A 14,955-nucleotide genomic window follows, 5' to 3' on the forward strand; every position below is an offset into this window, starting at 1 on the left:
GAGCCCCTTCCAGTCCCTACAGGGGCTCCAGGAAAGCTGGGGAGGGACTCTGGATCAGGGAGGGAGCCATAGGATGAGGGGGAAGGGTTTTAAGCTGAAAAAGGGGAGATTGAGATGAGATCTCAGGAAGAAATTCTTGGCTGTGAGGGCGGTGAGCCCCTGGCCCAGGGTGCCCAGAGAAGCTGTGGCTGCCCCATCCCTGGAGGGGTTCAAGGCCAGGTTGGCCGGGGCTCGGAGCAACCTGGGCTGGTGGGAGGTGTCCCTGCCCAGGGCAGGGGGTGGCACTGGGTGGGCTTTAATGTCCCTTCCCCCCCAAACCAGTCTGTGGTTCTATGAGTCTATGCTCCAGCTGAAGGGTGGGTGGAATGCTGCCCTGTCCACCTGCCACCAGACATTCCCCTGGCCATCACCACCTCCTTCGTCTGCTCACTCCACCGTAACCCTTGGCAGAAGAAAATACATCCCCCAACTGGCTGCTCCCTGCGCCTTCATTTCTCACAGCCGGCAGCTACAGGTTTTGGGGAAGAAGGCATCCCAGAACCCTGCATCCATCTGCTTGGCAGCTCCACGGCAAGGCAGGGGTCACCGCCACGTCCCCAAACGCCTGGGGACACTGGGCAGCATCTCCTGCCCTCCTCCTCCTGGGCCGAGGTGGGACGCGGCGGGGGCAGCCCTGCCTGCCCACCCCCTGCCCAGGGGAGCGGGGACCGGCTGGTGCCAGCCTGGCGTCTCCGCCAGATCCTGGCGGAGAACAATAATTATAGTCGCAATAAAATGCTGAATATAGCTGCGAACAAGGGCAGTAAATCAGCCCTGCCTGCCATCCGCAGCCCGGTCCACCGAGCCTCGGCCACCGCCAGAATTAATTCTCTGTTTTCTATTTGCTCTCCCCGGAGATAAGGGGAGGGAAAGTGGGGGGGTGGGCAAGGGACTGTAATTATCTCCCTGCCTTTTGTCATGTGCTTTTTTTTGAAACAATTAAAGGATTGCAGGCAAAGGAATGGGGTGGGGATGGAGCAGAGCCAGGACCGAAGCCCTCAGGACTTTGCAGGATCCGTCCCGAGCTGAGAGCGGGGGCCTGGGGCCACCTTCTCCTGCGGGAGCCCCGCACGGTGGGGACGTTGGCCCCGGGGACCTTTCTGCAGCCATGGCCATGCCATGCTGGGGCACCCTGGGGACAACCCCAGACCACTGTCCCCAGGGCCAACAGAATCCCTGGGATGAAGCCTTCCAGCTCTCCCGGGAGCACGAGCTGCTCTCGCTGAGGCAGCATCTCCCATCCCGGAGATGCACATTTCCCAGGAGCGGGGGCCACGGGGGGGGAAGCAGATATTCCTACCCATGGCCCTACCTGTACGCACCCCCGGACAGAGCCATCGGAGGCAGACGGGCCACAGAAAACCCCTGCCAAAGGGATCGGCAAAGGGGAGCAGCCCCTGCTGAGCCCATCTCGGGGAGAAGCCACCCTGGCCGGGCTCCGCAGCCCCCGCACCCCAAAAACGGGCAGCACCGACCGTGACCCCGAGTCACCAACGATGCACCAGGTATTTATTATCTGCTCTCTCCAGGGCTGGGATCTGCCCGGGAAAGGGGAGGCAGAGGCTGGGAGGCAGCTCTCTCCCCATCCAGCTCAGCTGGTGCTCCGCTGAAACAGGTACCTTGTGATTAAGGTTGGTTTGGTTTTGGTTCTTTTTTTTTTTTGGTGAAATGTTAAACATCTGGAGCGCAGCGGTACAAGGCAGCCTTTGTGCAGCTGGTAAATTATCTGCAATAAAACAGCACTTGTTTCAGAAAGCTTCAAGGAGAAGGGGGGGGTGGGGGAAGAGAGGAGAGAGAAGCCACCCCCACCAGAGGAGGAACCTGGGACCTCTCCTCGGGTCTCACCAGCGTTTTCCACGCCGAGCGGGGCGGCTCCATGCGTTAACGGCAGCCTGAGACCCTGCAGAGACCCCTCTGTGTTCCTCACATCCTAAACCCGTGCAAATGGGGTCCCAGCCGTGCCCCAGGCACGCCGTGCTAAGCAGCCCCATGGAGCTGGTCCTGGCTGTGTGAAATAATTGTGATTAAATACTCCGCATTTGGCTCCGGAAGGGACATCGTCCCCTCCCGGCTCGCAGCTTTGTGGCAGAAAGGGCTGTTTCCCACTGGTATTTTCAGATTTCTTGGCTTGAGAACTCAGTGCTGATCAAATACTAATTAAAAGGTTGATGTCCTTAAGAAATACGTGCCCAGCCCGCGGTGCCGAGCAGATGGGGCTTGGGGAAGCTGGAGCTGGTGGTCCCCGAGCGTGGCAGATGCTCCTGCTCCCTCCTGCAGCATCCCGGAGCCACAGCATCCCGCTCCCCATGGGAGACTGCGGTGCTCCACCGTGTCAGCTTGTCATCTTCTCTGAGCACAGCCCCCGTCTAAGCCTGGAAATGAAGAGGCAGCCGGGTTCGGGAATTTTGCATCTTTCCTCGGCTGAAAGGCAAGGCAAGGCAGCACCTCCTCTGTTATTTCTTTCTGGATTTAGGTTCAGATGCACCGCGCTGGTATTTTGGCGTGGAGGTGGAGTCTCTGCTCACCTTGGCACAAAGCAGAAGGGAAAAAGATTTGCACAAGGGGGGGAAAAAAAAAATTTAAAAAATCCCTTTTGCTCACCGGCCTCTTCTGAGCCTGGGGAAGCAGCAAGAGCAAGGACGGGTCTCAGAGGGAGCGAAACACCTGAGGGGATTTGGAGCCGAGGTCTATTTAACAGAACGAAGCACACTTGGGAAGGCGGGGGGGGGGGGGGGGGGGGGGGGGGGGTGGTCCCTCCCTTGGCCCCATCCCTAAGCCCAGGGACAGGATGGCACCTCGCTGGACCACAGCATCATCCCAGCCCTGGCTCCTGGTGCCAGCGTGGCCAGTCCGCGAGCACCCCATAAAGCCAAACGGGGCCAGAGCTGCTGCCGGCGGGGGAGAAAAATCCCCCCAAATCTCTTTGTCTCCCCTCCACCCACCAGCGCTGCCTTTACACAGCAATTACCGAGGCCTCGGGGGCTTTCACACCCAGTCACCTGGGCCTCCTTGTTCTAAACAACTTAATTTGTTTAATGACTCGGGAGGCCCCGGGGCCCCCTTGTTGTCTGGATTTGTTTCCCTGGTCTCCGAAAGGTTTTTTTTCGGAGGTGCAGGCAGCCACCACCCAACCTTTGGGGGAGAAGTCTTAAAACTTGTCTTGGTTCAGGTCCCACCAAAGCCCAAGGGGTCTCTGACCTCCAGGGACACCCCAGTGACTCCGGATTCAGGGAAAAGGACCTGCAAACCCATCCAGAGGGTTTGTCCGTCCTCTGGCGGAGCTGAGCCGGTCGGTAGGGATGGAGGCAGAGCAGCTCCGGGACACACTATGGCCTGGAAAGGAAAGGGGAAAATAAAACACACAACGAGATGCTGCTGCGTGCTCCGAGTCCAACCTCCCGCCTGCCCCTGCTGCCAGCCCGGACCGAAGCACCGGGTCGAGAGAAACTGGGATGCTCCAGCCCCTGCTGTCGCTTAACCTTGGGAAAGAAAGGGAAATAAAAAGGGATGGGGATGCCAAAGCCTTTTGCCGATCCTGCACGGAGCCAGGGACCAGCGCTGGGGCCTGGGGCCAGCAGAGATGGGGGTGCTGGCAGAGGTGGGGGTCCCAGCAGATATGGGGGTCCTGGCAGAGGGGGGGTCCCTGGGAGAAGCCTGGGGCGGTGGGGAGTCCCGCACCCCGGCCGTTACCAGCACCTCCCTCCATTGTTTCCCAACCGGCATTTTTCCATATGACCTAATCTTCCCTTGGCTCTCGCTGGTAATTTTATGGCAGGGAAATTATTTTGCAGTAAAAGGAAAGCAGATCCAGGCCATTCTCTTCTCTCCTATTTTCATCCGGGGTTTGGAGCGGAGGTTTTGGTTTGTGCTTCAGGCGCAGCAGAAGGGCTGCGGGAGAGGAGATGGGGAGAGAGCGTGTGCCGGGTCTGCAACGCTTTCGTTGTGCCTGTAAGAACACGAGAAGGCAACAGCGAGAGAGAGATTCAAACAATTCGCCCATGCAAACCAGCTCCGGCCACAAAAGCTTTTTAGTTATCATCAGCATTTTGTAAGATTATATTAAAATAAACCTTCGGGCTCAGTTCCCTGCCCTCAAGAGCCTCCTTGTAGGATCACAAGGCACAGAAACGTAGCCTGGAAATCTCAACCGAGGACATACAAAGAATATTTTCTCCCTGTTCTTGCACGAACGACTGCCCTCCGCACTGTAAAAGCCTTAGAACAAGAAAAGAGGTACTAAGACCAGAGCTGTGCAAGCTGCAGATCCCACAATGTGTAATTTTCCCTCTTTTCCCCTTAGGAACAACCCTCCAGATCGAAGAATTTGCAGCAGAGCCGGTGCTGGACTGGTGGCGTTTCACCCTTGCGTCGACGTTTCCCACCTCACACAACACATAAGGAACCGTGTGGAGAAAGTCCCTCTGAGATGGCGGGGGGGGACCTTTCCACATTCACCCCCCCCTCCCCGCTTCTATCCATCCGCTGAAATGAAGTTTTTTTAGGTAAAGCGTCCAGGAGAAAGGGAACCAGGGGATCATCCATGAGCTGCAGTCCCAGCAACCCAGCACGGACAGGAGCACGGAGCTTTTCAAGGGTTGGTTGGCCATGCGAGACTAAATACACGTCCTTAGAGCCTGCCAATATATACCTAAAAAGAGAAACTGGCGTTAAATCTCCCCTAGAAACTCAACGACCGTGTAATATCAGCCCTAGGAGAAGGGAATGCCGAGCCATAATTTATTTTCTTCCCTCCGTTCCCCCAGAACTCGGCTTGTTCCTGAGGTTGGGGTGCCCACGCCGGGGACAAAGCAAGGCCACGTGGCACGGCCGGGGCCGGCGCGATGGGCTGGGGACCCCGGGCCGGGGCGGGGGGGGGATGATCCTGCATGTGCTGGGAGCCGGGAGCCCGCGTGCGCGCGCGGGAGAGAGCGGGCGGCTCGGCTTTAATTGCAGCCTCCTTGCCAAGGCCAACAAAGTCCGCGCACAAAGAATAGAAGTCATTTTGTCTGAAGGTTCGAATTGTTTCTTTCCCGAGGGGAGGGGAGGGGAGGGAGGTGAAATCCGTGCCTTTATAAGCAATGACTCAGGTGCTACGATCTACCCTGGGCGCGCATCTCGCACGCCCGAGAAATGCTTTGTGCCGTGTTTTGTTTGACGGCGCGGGCCCGGATAATGGGATTATTGTTCGCTTTGCGTGCAAAGCCCTCGCTCGGGGTTTTTCTCTCCCCGCCCAGCCCTGCAAACCGCAGCCGCCTTCGCCTTCCCCAGCACCCCAGCACAGGGCCGGCGAGCGCCCGGCACCCACCAAGGGTGTCCTCCCCGCCCCCCCCCCGGCCCATTCCTGCTCCCTGACTCACGGGGTGACGTGCGCCGTGTCCCGCCGGCGCGGGGAGAGACGCATTTTCCCTGTGCCCCGCTGGCACAACCGCAACCGCAGCCCTTTGCCGTGCCGGAGCCTGGCCAGGCAGGGAGAAGGAGCTGCCGGGGAGGGAAGAGCGGCCACCGAGCAGGCGTCATGCCCCGGTGCCATCCTCCATGCCTGCCACGTGCCGCCCTGGCACCCGCCGGGAGCTGCCTGGCATGGCACGGAGGCAGGGAATAAGGTGGGATTTACCCGGAGCAAAGGGGACGACGGTTTCTCCTTGCTCCGGGTGGGATGGATCAGCCGCATGCCCGAAGGGAGAAGCCCAACGCTTTGCATTACGCACTGGCAGCCCCAAGTAATCCCCTCTCCAAAGCCCTAATCCGCCGGCAAACACGCGAGCGGTGCCGAGCTATCAGCAGCCTCTCCAGCCACCACTTAGTCACAAGCCCAACCCGACGCTCGCCCCGGGCAGCTCTTCTGGCCCTGGGAGTTTCCCCGTGGATTCCTCCACCATCTTCTCACCAGCCGTTAATTGCCCGACGGCGGACCATGCCCACAGCCATCCTGCAGGAAAGGGTCTCGGTGGTTCAGCCACTGAAAGAGGAAAACAAAAAAAAAGCACAAGAAAAGCAGGAAAATACACCCGGCGCTGCGTTGCCGGGCTTTTTTTGCAGCGACTTTGCTTGGCGAAGCTCTCCAAGCCCCAGCTCCGTGCCCCGGGCACACGTGCTCGCACACGCCGCGCCGAGCTTCGCCTCCTGCCAAACGCAGCCTCCTCCGGGGCTGTGAAAAATTGGGGGATTTTCCACTTCTCGGGTCATCCTCCGTCATTAGCAGCGCTTGCAAAACCCCGGAACATCCCCAAAAGCATGAGGAAGCAGCCCACAAACCTATAGCGGGTTTGGGGTTATGTTTAAAGCCCGTGGCAGAAGCACATGCACGGGCTGTTTAGGAAAAGATCTTTCCCTTTTCCTTCTGGGGTTTGAGGCTTTTGGCGGGGGGGGGGAGCCACAGTTTAAGCTTTCCTCCAGCCAATGCAAAAAGTTATTCATGTTTTAAGATAAACCCCAAGAATCTGAAGGTTTTGTAGACGTGAGGCTTTCCTGAAAAATTAGTAGCGGGGGGGGGGAAATCACCAGCGTTGATGCTACAATTTAATATTACACTTGTCAGGGGCGCAAAGGACGTTTCAAACCGGTCCAGGCTCCGCCGTGCCCCTCCGAAGGCCGACTGCCACCCATCAGAAGGATGGATGGATGGACGGACCCCCGGTGCCCACCGTGAGGGTGCAGGCTGCCGTGCTGCTGGCCGGGGGTTTTGCCCCATTTCAGTGGGGCAGAGACACCCAACGGCTTTGCCAAGGGGGCTGAGCCATGGGCTGGGGAGAGACCACCCCGGGGCGGGGGGGGGGGGCAAAGCTCCGGCTGCATCCCGGCATCCAGGCAAGGGGGCGTGGGACCAAGCACATCCTGCTCTCCCAAAACCCCGCTCCCAGGGGATAACCTTCCTCTCCTTGCCTTCGGGCTCCGTGTCTGCGAGAGCCCGGCTCCATTCTGCTCCATTTATTGTCGCCTTCGCTCCGAACTCCACCTTGCCATTGACAGCTTTGGTTTCCAGGGGTAATTTCAGGCCTGGCCCCCGGCCAGCTTTTCAGTCACACCGAGGACTAGATCTAAAATTTCATTCACCTCCAGGGTACAAACAGAAAAGAAGGATTTACGTTATGTGCTTTCTGCATCGCCCTCCCCACCCGCTTCCTACGGGTCCAATGTACATAATTATCTCGGCTGGCTACATCTAAGCGGGATTAAATGCTTTGCGTGATATTATCTCACAGCAAACTTGATTACAAGGCTGCCTTTAAATGTATAATGTGTTTTTCTGTACCAGCTTACACCACGCGCCAGAAATCAAACAGGAAAATATCACCGACGCTCTGCGAGAAATCCCAACCCGTGGACACCCCTGAGGATTTTTAAGTTCCACGCGAAGGCTTTTGGCTGAAAACCGAGGGCTAAAAGCTTTACAAACGCTTCTCGTGTGTCTAGAAACGAGGTGAAGAGCGGTGGGAGATTGCTCAGCCTTTCTGCGGGTGGCACTGGGAAGGAGACACCGGCTGCGGGGGACAAGGGCGCTTGTTCCCGGCCGAGGGCAGGTCCCTTCCAGCTCCCTGTCCCGGGGCGGCAGGGACATCTCTCACCTCCTGGTTTTAAAAAGAGGGTCCTGACACCCCTCGGTTTTCCCGCTGGGACCCGTAACCCCAAATCTCCCCTGTGCCCCCTTTTTTTTCCTCCCCAAAGAGGCTGCCTTCCTGCTTGAGAGGCAGGACCTCTGACAAGCCAGGAACAATTCAGCTGGAGAAAAGAAACGCAGCGGAACGGAGGGAGGAGAAGCAAAGCTGCGGCTTCACGGCACGAAAATAAATCAGTGCAACCTCTGAATTTCCCATTTATTGAAACCAATCACAGTTAAAAGGTCAAATCCATTGGCAAATAGTAGTTCTGTATCATCCAGAGCGACACACAAACGAAGTACAAATGAAATCCAACCGAAAAAAAAAAAAAAGAGAGAGAGAACCAAACAAAAATGCATGGCTCTAGTTTAGTTTATTCAAGCCTGTTCCCTTTGGCTGCCCTTCCCGCAGCATCTCCGGCGGGACCGAAGGATGCTCCGTGACGCCCCACGCTCGCAGCCCCGCTCCCCCGAGAGCCTGCGGAGGGGCTGAGATGCCGGCGGCAGCCGGGAGATCCAGTTCTTGTTGCCGCAGGGTCTAACGAACCCTTCTGTAGGGTTCCTAAAGCATCCTGAGCGAAGAGGGAGGTGTGGGTTCGCAGCACCCTCCCGACCTGGCGTTCTGCTCCTCGCTGGAGCGTGCAGCCGGGGACGGGGAGGGATGGGCAGGGCTCGCTCCGCAGCCTGGAAGGGACCAATCCTGCCTGCTCAGGATCAGCCGTCCAACAAGAGATGCTCGAAAAGCAGAGGGCGAAGAGGCAGGTACACACGGCACATGTTTCTGGCTCTCCAGGTAGGATAATTAATGAGTTATTTCATCCTGGTGCCGCTCAGGAAGACGAGGGCCCGCGGCACGCTCAGGTCCTGGCTCAGCTCCGAGCTCTTCCGCAGGGCGACGTGCGACCAGGGCCAGCGCCGGGAGGAACCTGTGGGGGCTCCGGGGAGTTACGGACCATTGGAACCCGCAGCCGTGAACCAGCAATCGCTCAGGGAGGTCAGACAGAGTCATGGGCCCACGTGGAAGCGTATCCTGCTGCACATCATGGACACATGGATGACCACATCTTGCCTTTTTGAAAAGTACATGCTAGAAAACACAAATATTCTTCTTTCCTGTTTTTGTTTTTGGTTTTTTTTTTTTCCTAGAGAAAACCTCGAGGTATTGGACACAATGCATTGGAACAGAGCTCCACTTAGGAGATAAATTTAGGAAAAAATGATGTTTCCTCCTACGGAGATCCGAAAAAAATTCATTTTTATTTGCCTGAAATATTTGCACCCATCAAAACTATTACCCTAAAACATTCCCAAGGACCAGCGGGATACACGAGCCCTGCGATCCCCCGGAGTGCGGTATGTGCTATCCTAGCCCCGGTGCCTGCCACCTGCCTTTCGAAATACGTGTGGAAATCGAGACCCTGCAAGGAGTTTACTCCATCCAAATACCTTGGTACTCAACCACAGACCAGCTTAAACACGCGACAGTGAATTCCTAATCTCCTACAGCACAAAGATGATCAAAACCCAGAGCGACCTGACAAGAGAAACCAGCCCAGCGTGGAAGGGACAGGACAGGGTGTCCTGCAGTGGCAGGGACAGGACAGGGTGACCTGCAGATGGAAGGGACAGGACAGGGTGACCTGCAGCCCAGCCGACGCGGCGTCCAACAACCCTCCCGAAAGGAAAAGAAAAACCTGGTGGCGAAAGGAAACCAGGACCCGCGAGGAACCACCCGTATTTGTGCTTTGAAAACCACCGACATGACGTTGGAGGGGAGGGAAGAGATATAAAATTATAGGAGATCAACATCAAACCCGATCAAAAAAAAAAAAATATATGTACAAAAAAAAGTCTAGAGGATAAATGCATGTCCAGTTCCAAACGCCGCCGCACAAATGGCTCTGAAGTCTTCTCCTGGGGAGCGGTGCGCTGCCCTACCCGAGCCCAACGTCCAGGGACATCATCACCACGAATCCCAGTATGGAGGTCCAGGAAGCCAGCTTCCCATTGCCACTGCAGGGAGAAAAGGGATGGCATGAGCTCCTGGGAGCCAGGACCGGCTTTTCGGATGAGGGAAGCGCTGCTTATATCTCATCCGGGCAAGAGAAAGGATCTTCTAGAGTCCTCTGCGCCTCCCCCCGTGTCTATCCGCAGTTAGTGGAGGTCACCGTGGGTCTCACCTGGTCTGTGCCTCGGGGATGATATCGTCCATCACCACGTAGACCATCGCTCCGGCAGCAAAGCCCAAGGCGTAGGGGAGGAGAGGCTCTGCCACCACCACGGCGAAGGCACCGAAGACACCAGCTAAGGGCTCCACCATGCCGCTCAGCTGCCCGTACCTGAGAAAGACCAAGACTAAAAGCCACCGGGGACCCGGCGCGAGGGGCGGCACAGCCCTCCCGGGGGGCTGCCGAGGCTCTGCAGCTCCCCATCCCCCCCCTCCTCCATAACGCCACCGTCTCCAGGAGGAGGTTGGCCACCCAGCCACACCAAGCCGAGCCACCTGGATTATTTTAAATGGGCAATGAAGGTGGTTTCACCCAACCTAGACGATTTTTCCAGGAAGGGAATTAAGGCACCATCCGATTTCTGCCCCCAAGAGCTCTGCGGGATTTGGGGATCCAGCTCGTGGGCAGGGATGGGTCAGAGAGGAAACATTTAGGCTAGATATAAGGAAGAAATATTTTACAATGAGGATGGTGACACTGGCCCAGGTTGCCCAGAGAAGTGGGAGACGCCCCATCTACCTTGTCATAATGACCTTGACGCATCCCAGGCCAGGTTGGACAGGGCTTTGAGCAACCTGATCTACTTGAAGACGTCCCCGCTCATTGCAGGGGGTTGGACGAGATGACCTTTAAGTGCCCCTTCCAACCCAAACTGTTCCATGATTCTGTAAACATTTCCAACCAGCACGGCTCAATCCCAAAGAGCACATCTGGCCCCAGCCTCAACCAGGATGAAATTCTGCTCTTCCCCCTCGTTTTCCTCCCCTCTAGGATTGTTTTAACTTCCCGGACCATGGGAACTCCCTTCCCGGCAGCAGCGATCCCGGTGCAAGTCCCGGCACCGGCTGCTCTTACTGACTGGGAGGTGGGTGGGTGGAAAAGAAAACAAAGCTGTGGCGGGAGCGGTTTCCACGCCGCCCCCCCGCCCTCCCATCCATCACCCGGCCCGGCACACGTGCACGGGCAGGAACGCAGCCCCGCGCTCGCAGAGTTCATGCCCTTGGCTTTTTCACCTCAGGGGGAAAAGGGAAAAGAAAAAAAAAAAAGAAAAGAAAGAAAAAAAAGAAAAAAGCCGATTTGAAACCCAGCCCGGAGTGAAGTGAGAGGCAAAAAAAAAGAAACAACATAAAAATTCAAAAAAACCCCCAAACCCGCCCTGTTTAGGGCAGGATGCGGGAGCTTGCCACAAGCTCGCCCACCGGGACCCGCCGAGGCATCCCAAGGGCAGCTCGATGACGGAGCAACGCGAACGGAGACGGGGAGGGAATCTCTGGGCACCCTCTCGCCAGGAGCGGCCGGCGACGGGCTCTCGTTCCCGCGGGCAGAGAGGAGCTCGGCTTACCAGAACGCTTTCCACGTCGAAAATCCAGCGCCGCGCAAAGGCAGGCTGACGGCCAGGCCCTCCGGGAAATTCTGAATCCCAATCCCGATTGCTAAATTCCTACCCACACAAAAAAACACAATGTGTGTGTATATAAATATATGTACATAAAAAAAAAAATATATATATATATTAGGTGCAAAGCACAATCTGGGGTAGGCTGCTGGGAGCTAGGAAAGAACCAAACCGACGTTAATGAAGATATGCCTTTGGAATGGAAGTGCAGCTAGCCCTGGGGCTAGTTGTGCTAATATTTAACGCGAACACGGCGAACTTCATCTTCAAAGAGCTCCACGGCATTTAATCAGCTGCAGCACCAGCCCTGGGAGCGACGGAGAGCAGGTGGAGGAGGAGAGACCTGTCCCCGTCCCGGGAGGCCCCACGAGGTGCTTCCAACCGGAGGCGTCCCGGGAGCCGCAGCATCCCTGGACCCCAGGGTGTGGGGCAGTGCCGGGCTGAAGGTCCCCCAGAGGATGGTTCCTCCCTCCTGGGGGGGCTTTGCCCCAACGCAGCCCCCGATACGGCCGGTCCCTCTCCTGTAACCTGCCCCAGGTCTCCGCAACACCGTCCTTAACCATAACCACCATAACCATAGCCACCCAAAGCCCCCTGCAGGGGCCTTACAGCCGCGGGCTCCTCAGAAGTGGATTACAGCCACAGGATTTCACTTCCTTTCTCTCTTTTTTCCCCCTCTGGCATCCCATGGGAAGGCGGCACTCGGACTTCCAGAGCCCGTGCGTCCATGGGTGAAGCAGCGCAGGAGGCGGCAGCGGCGGCGAGGAGCGTTTCTCCAGGCACGAGAGACAAAACGCCCGGTGAAGGGGGTTCAGCAGGCAGACACGGCGACCTTGAACCCCCCCAAGCAAAGCCCCACGTCCCCAGCGGCACAAAACGCAGCTCTTAGAGCCGACAGCCGCGGGACAGCCCTGGGAGGTGTGAAGGGATGCTCCAGGGCAGGGAATCAGGTGAGGTTTCTCCTCGCCCACCCTCTCCCCTCCCATGCTTAGACCCAACGCCCGTGTCAGCACCCACCTTCGGAGCACCCCGCGCCCCCCCTGCGCTCCTGCCCGAGCCTCCCCCCGCAGCCGCCCCAAGGCGGGACCCCCACGTCGCCCAGAGCTTATCCAAAATGGAAATAGCTCCGCCAACAGCTGGCGGTGGCGAATGCTGGCTTTGCAGCGGGAGGGTTTCGTTGGATCTTCCACGCGGGACCAGCAACCGCTGCTCCCGGCACCCCATGCCGTCACCCATCCTCAGCCGGGATTCGCTCCAGCCTTGGGAACGGTTCTTCCCCGCCGCCCCAGGAGCCCTTTCATCTCAGGATTTTTTGGTGAAAACCAAGAAATTGGGATATGGGGTTTTTCTCCTTCTCTTCCTCCAAGGAACAGAAATGTCGCAAGCACCAAACCAAACGGGGCTCGTTTTTTATGGCGGGGGCTCCTTAGGCTGAGGGAACGTGAGAGCGAACTGTCATTTGTTCCCCAGTTGGAGCATTTTGTGGCTTCGCTGGTGTGTGTTGGTGGAGCCGGTTGTGGCCCGTCCCTGGGGGGACACCGAGAGCGTGACCGTCCCCGGGGGGCTCAGAGCAGCAAGGTGCTGGGCTGCGACCTGCCCCCGGCTCCGAGCCGGACCCCGGCGCCTCTCCACAAGGTCACTTATTCCTTTGCCAGCAGCTGAAAGCTCCCTTCGCTCCTTTAAACACTTGTTTCCTATTAGTAAAATAAGACTGGTGAGAAAAATCTCTCCGGGTTGTTTAAACTTCTACTAGGGTTTACAGAGAGGGGAGGGGAAGGGGGAGAGGCTGTGGGTTTCCCTAACCAGGACAGGCTATTACAATCAAAAACATTATTCAAGGGAAAGAGAGAGAGAACGGAGGGGGAAAAACATCCCTTTTAGAAAACACTGGAGCCGCTGTCTGTGCGCTGGGTTGGGTTTTTTTCTTTCCCCCCTCCTTCCCTTGCCTTCGCACAAAGCAGCTATTACTGGCCCCGACCACAACAAATTAATGGGGTGGGAGAGGGAGGTGTGAATGGAGGGGTCTGTACGGCAAGGGCGGTGAGCCCCCCTCTCGCCCCCGGTCCCGCCGGGAGGGGGGAACCCCGCGCTGACCCCGTGCCCCGCAGCAGCCCAAGGGGCAGGAGGGATGTTATCCCAGGGAAAGATCCGTCAGGAGAAGCCCAGGCGGGTGGGTTTGCCCCGGCTCTCCTCCTCCCCTCTCTCCCCCGCGCACCCCTAGCAGAACCCATCGGGGCTCCCTAAAGGCAAGAACCGGTCCCAGCCCTATAGCCTGGGCCACCGTGGGGCAGCGCCAGATGCCCAGTGGGTCTGACTCGTGCCGGGGACGGGGCTGCAGCCGGCTCGGCCAGCACGGCAAGCAACGGGCTGCAGGGAGGAACATGCCACGTGCCCCAGCGTCCACACACCACGGCGAGCAATGTGCCACGGCGTGCAATGGGTCACGGCGTGCTCCAACACCAACAGGGACCTGCCAGGGCCAGGCCAGCCACTGCCCCCAGCCCTCGGCAGGGAGACAGCTACGTGTGCCCCCGGTCACCTCCTGGAACTCCGGTCCTTCCATGTCCCCACAAAGGTCTTCTGCTCATCCATCCCCCAGCCCCAGCGCCACTCCGTCCTTCAACGCTTCCTCCCGCCGCAGCTCTGCCTGAACAATTCTTGGAGTTTGGGGCCTTTTGAGCCTTTCCCGGGGCCACTAATCTCATCAGGATGAGGACAACGCCGTGACACTGCGGAGGCCAGGAACACATAAGCCTTCCTATTTGCTTTGCCTTGGTTCGCTGCACGGAGGGTACCTCCACTCGCCGGGCAGGGGCCACCTCTGTTTGCCCAGCGCAGCCTCTCGGGAGACGTCCGGGTGCGAAGGCAAAGCACGTTTACCTCCGATGCCCCAGCTGTGAAACAAAACCATCCCAACGGGACATTCCTCTCCCCCTTCGCCACCGAGCCCTGCACACCTCACACCTTCTCCGGAGCTCCCGTGTCGAGCTGACGGCAACAGGGCTGGTGAGAAAGCAACTGAATCAAAGCTGCATTGTGTACGAGGAAAACAAAGGCGTCCTTATTACGGAAATAGGTGGGGATTCTTGGAAAGCTTCCCCCGACTGCAAAAAAGCACATTGTAAAACAGATGCACAAAGACAGACCGGAGCAGTCTGGCCCAGGGGAGCCGACGCTCCAGGAGCCCACGATGGGCTACGGGACACAGAGGAGATGACAACGGGGAGATGAGCCAACGTAGGCAGAGGGACAATCATCAGAATGAAATCTTTAGAGACATTAGGGTCTGTAAAGCGAGGAAGGTGGGGGATAAATGACAGAGAGGTGTTAGAAGCGCGTCCCACCTGGTCTGATGGGTGACCCGTGTCCAGCTAGAAGACACGTCGCAGACAAGGAGGATAACCAGTGGCTCAGCCCCAGCCTACAAATGGGCGTTGATGTAAAGAGAGAGCAGCCCAGTGGAAACCACACCAGATTCTGCCTGGGGACGCGTGTGTCCCGCTAGCGGCTCTGCCACCAGCACCCTGGCCAACGTGGGAATGTCGCTTGTGTGTCTCTGTGCCTGGGCACAGTGGACTCAGGTGTCCTTGGAAGCATCGAGGATCAAAGAGCCAACACGCGTTGGCCAGGTTACCTTGTCCCCAGCTCTCTGCCTCAACTTCCCCATCTGTAAAACGACGGTGAGGACAGGGATG

The 14,955-nt window shown here is 57.8% G+C and overlaps 2 protein-coding genes across 4 annotated transcripts in view; one reads left to right on the plus strand and one right to left on the minus strand.

The window, feature by feature from the left end:
• RPL38 (ribosomal protein L38) overlaps window positions 1–14,955 on the plus strand; it is a 314,431-nt gene that overhangs the window by 33,498 nt on the left and 265,978 nt on the right. The gene's annotated exons all lie outside the window — the stretch shown is intronic.
• SLC39A11 (solute carrier family 39 member 11) overlaps window positions 7,857–14,955 on the minus strand; it is a 98,409-nt gene continuing 91,310 nt past the window's right edge. For all 3 annotated transcript variants that reach the window (XM_063352079.1, XM_063352080.1, XM_063352081.1), the window contains exons 8-10: window positions 11,207–11,305; window positions 9,817–9,975; window positions 7,857–9,649 (exon numbers count right to left, since the gene is read on the minus strand). In XM_063352079.1, the coding sequence (XP_063208149.1) occupies window positions 9,571–9,649; window positions 9,817–9,975; window positions 11,207–11,305 (337 nt within the window). In that variant the 3' untranslated portion in view covers window positions 7,857–9,570. The remainder of the gene's footprint in view (window positions 9,650–9,816; window positions 9,976–11,206; window positions 11,306–14,955) is intronic.

The sequence above is a fragment of the Chroicocephalus ridibundus genome, chromosome 14, assembly GCF_963924245.1.
Source record: "Chroicocephalus ridibundus chromosome 14, bChrRid1.1, whole genome shotgun sequence".
In the NCBI taxonomy this organism is placed as follows: Eukaryota; Metazoa; Chordata; class Aves; order Charadriiformes; family Laridae; genus Chroicocephalus; species Chroicocephalus ridibundus.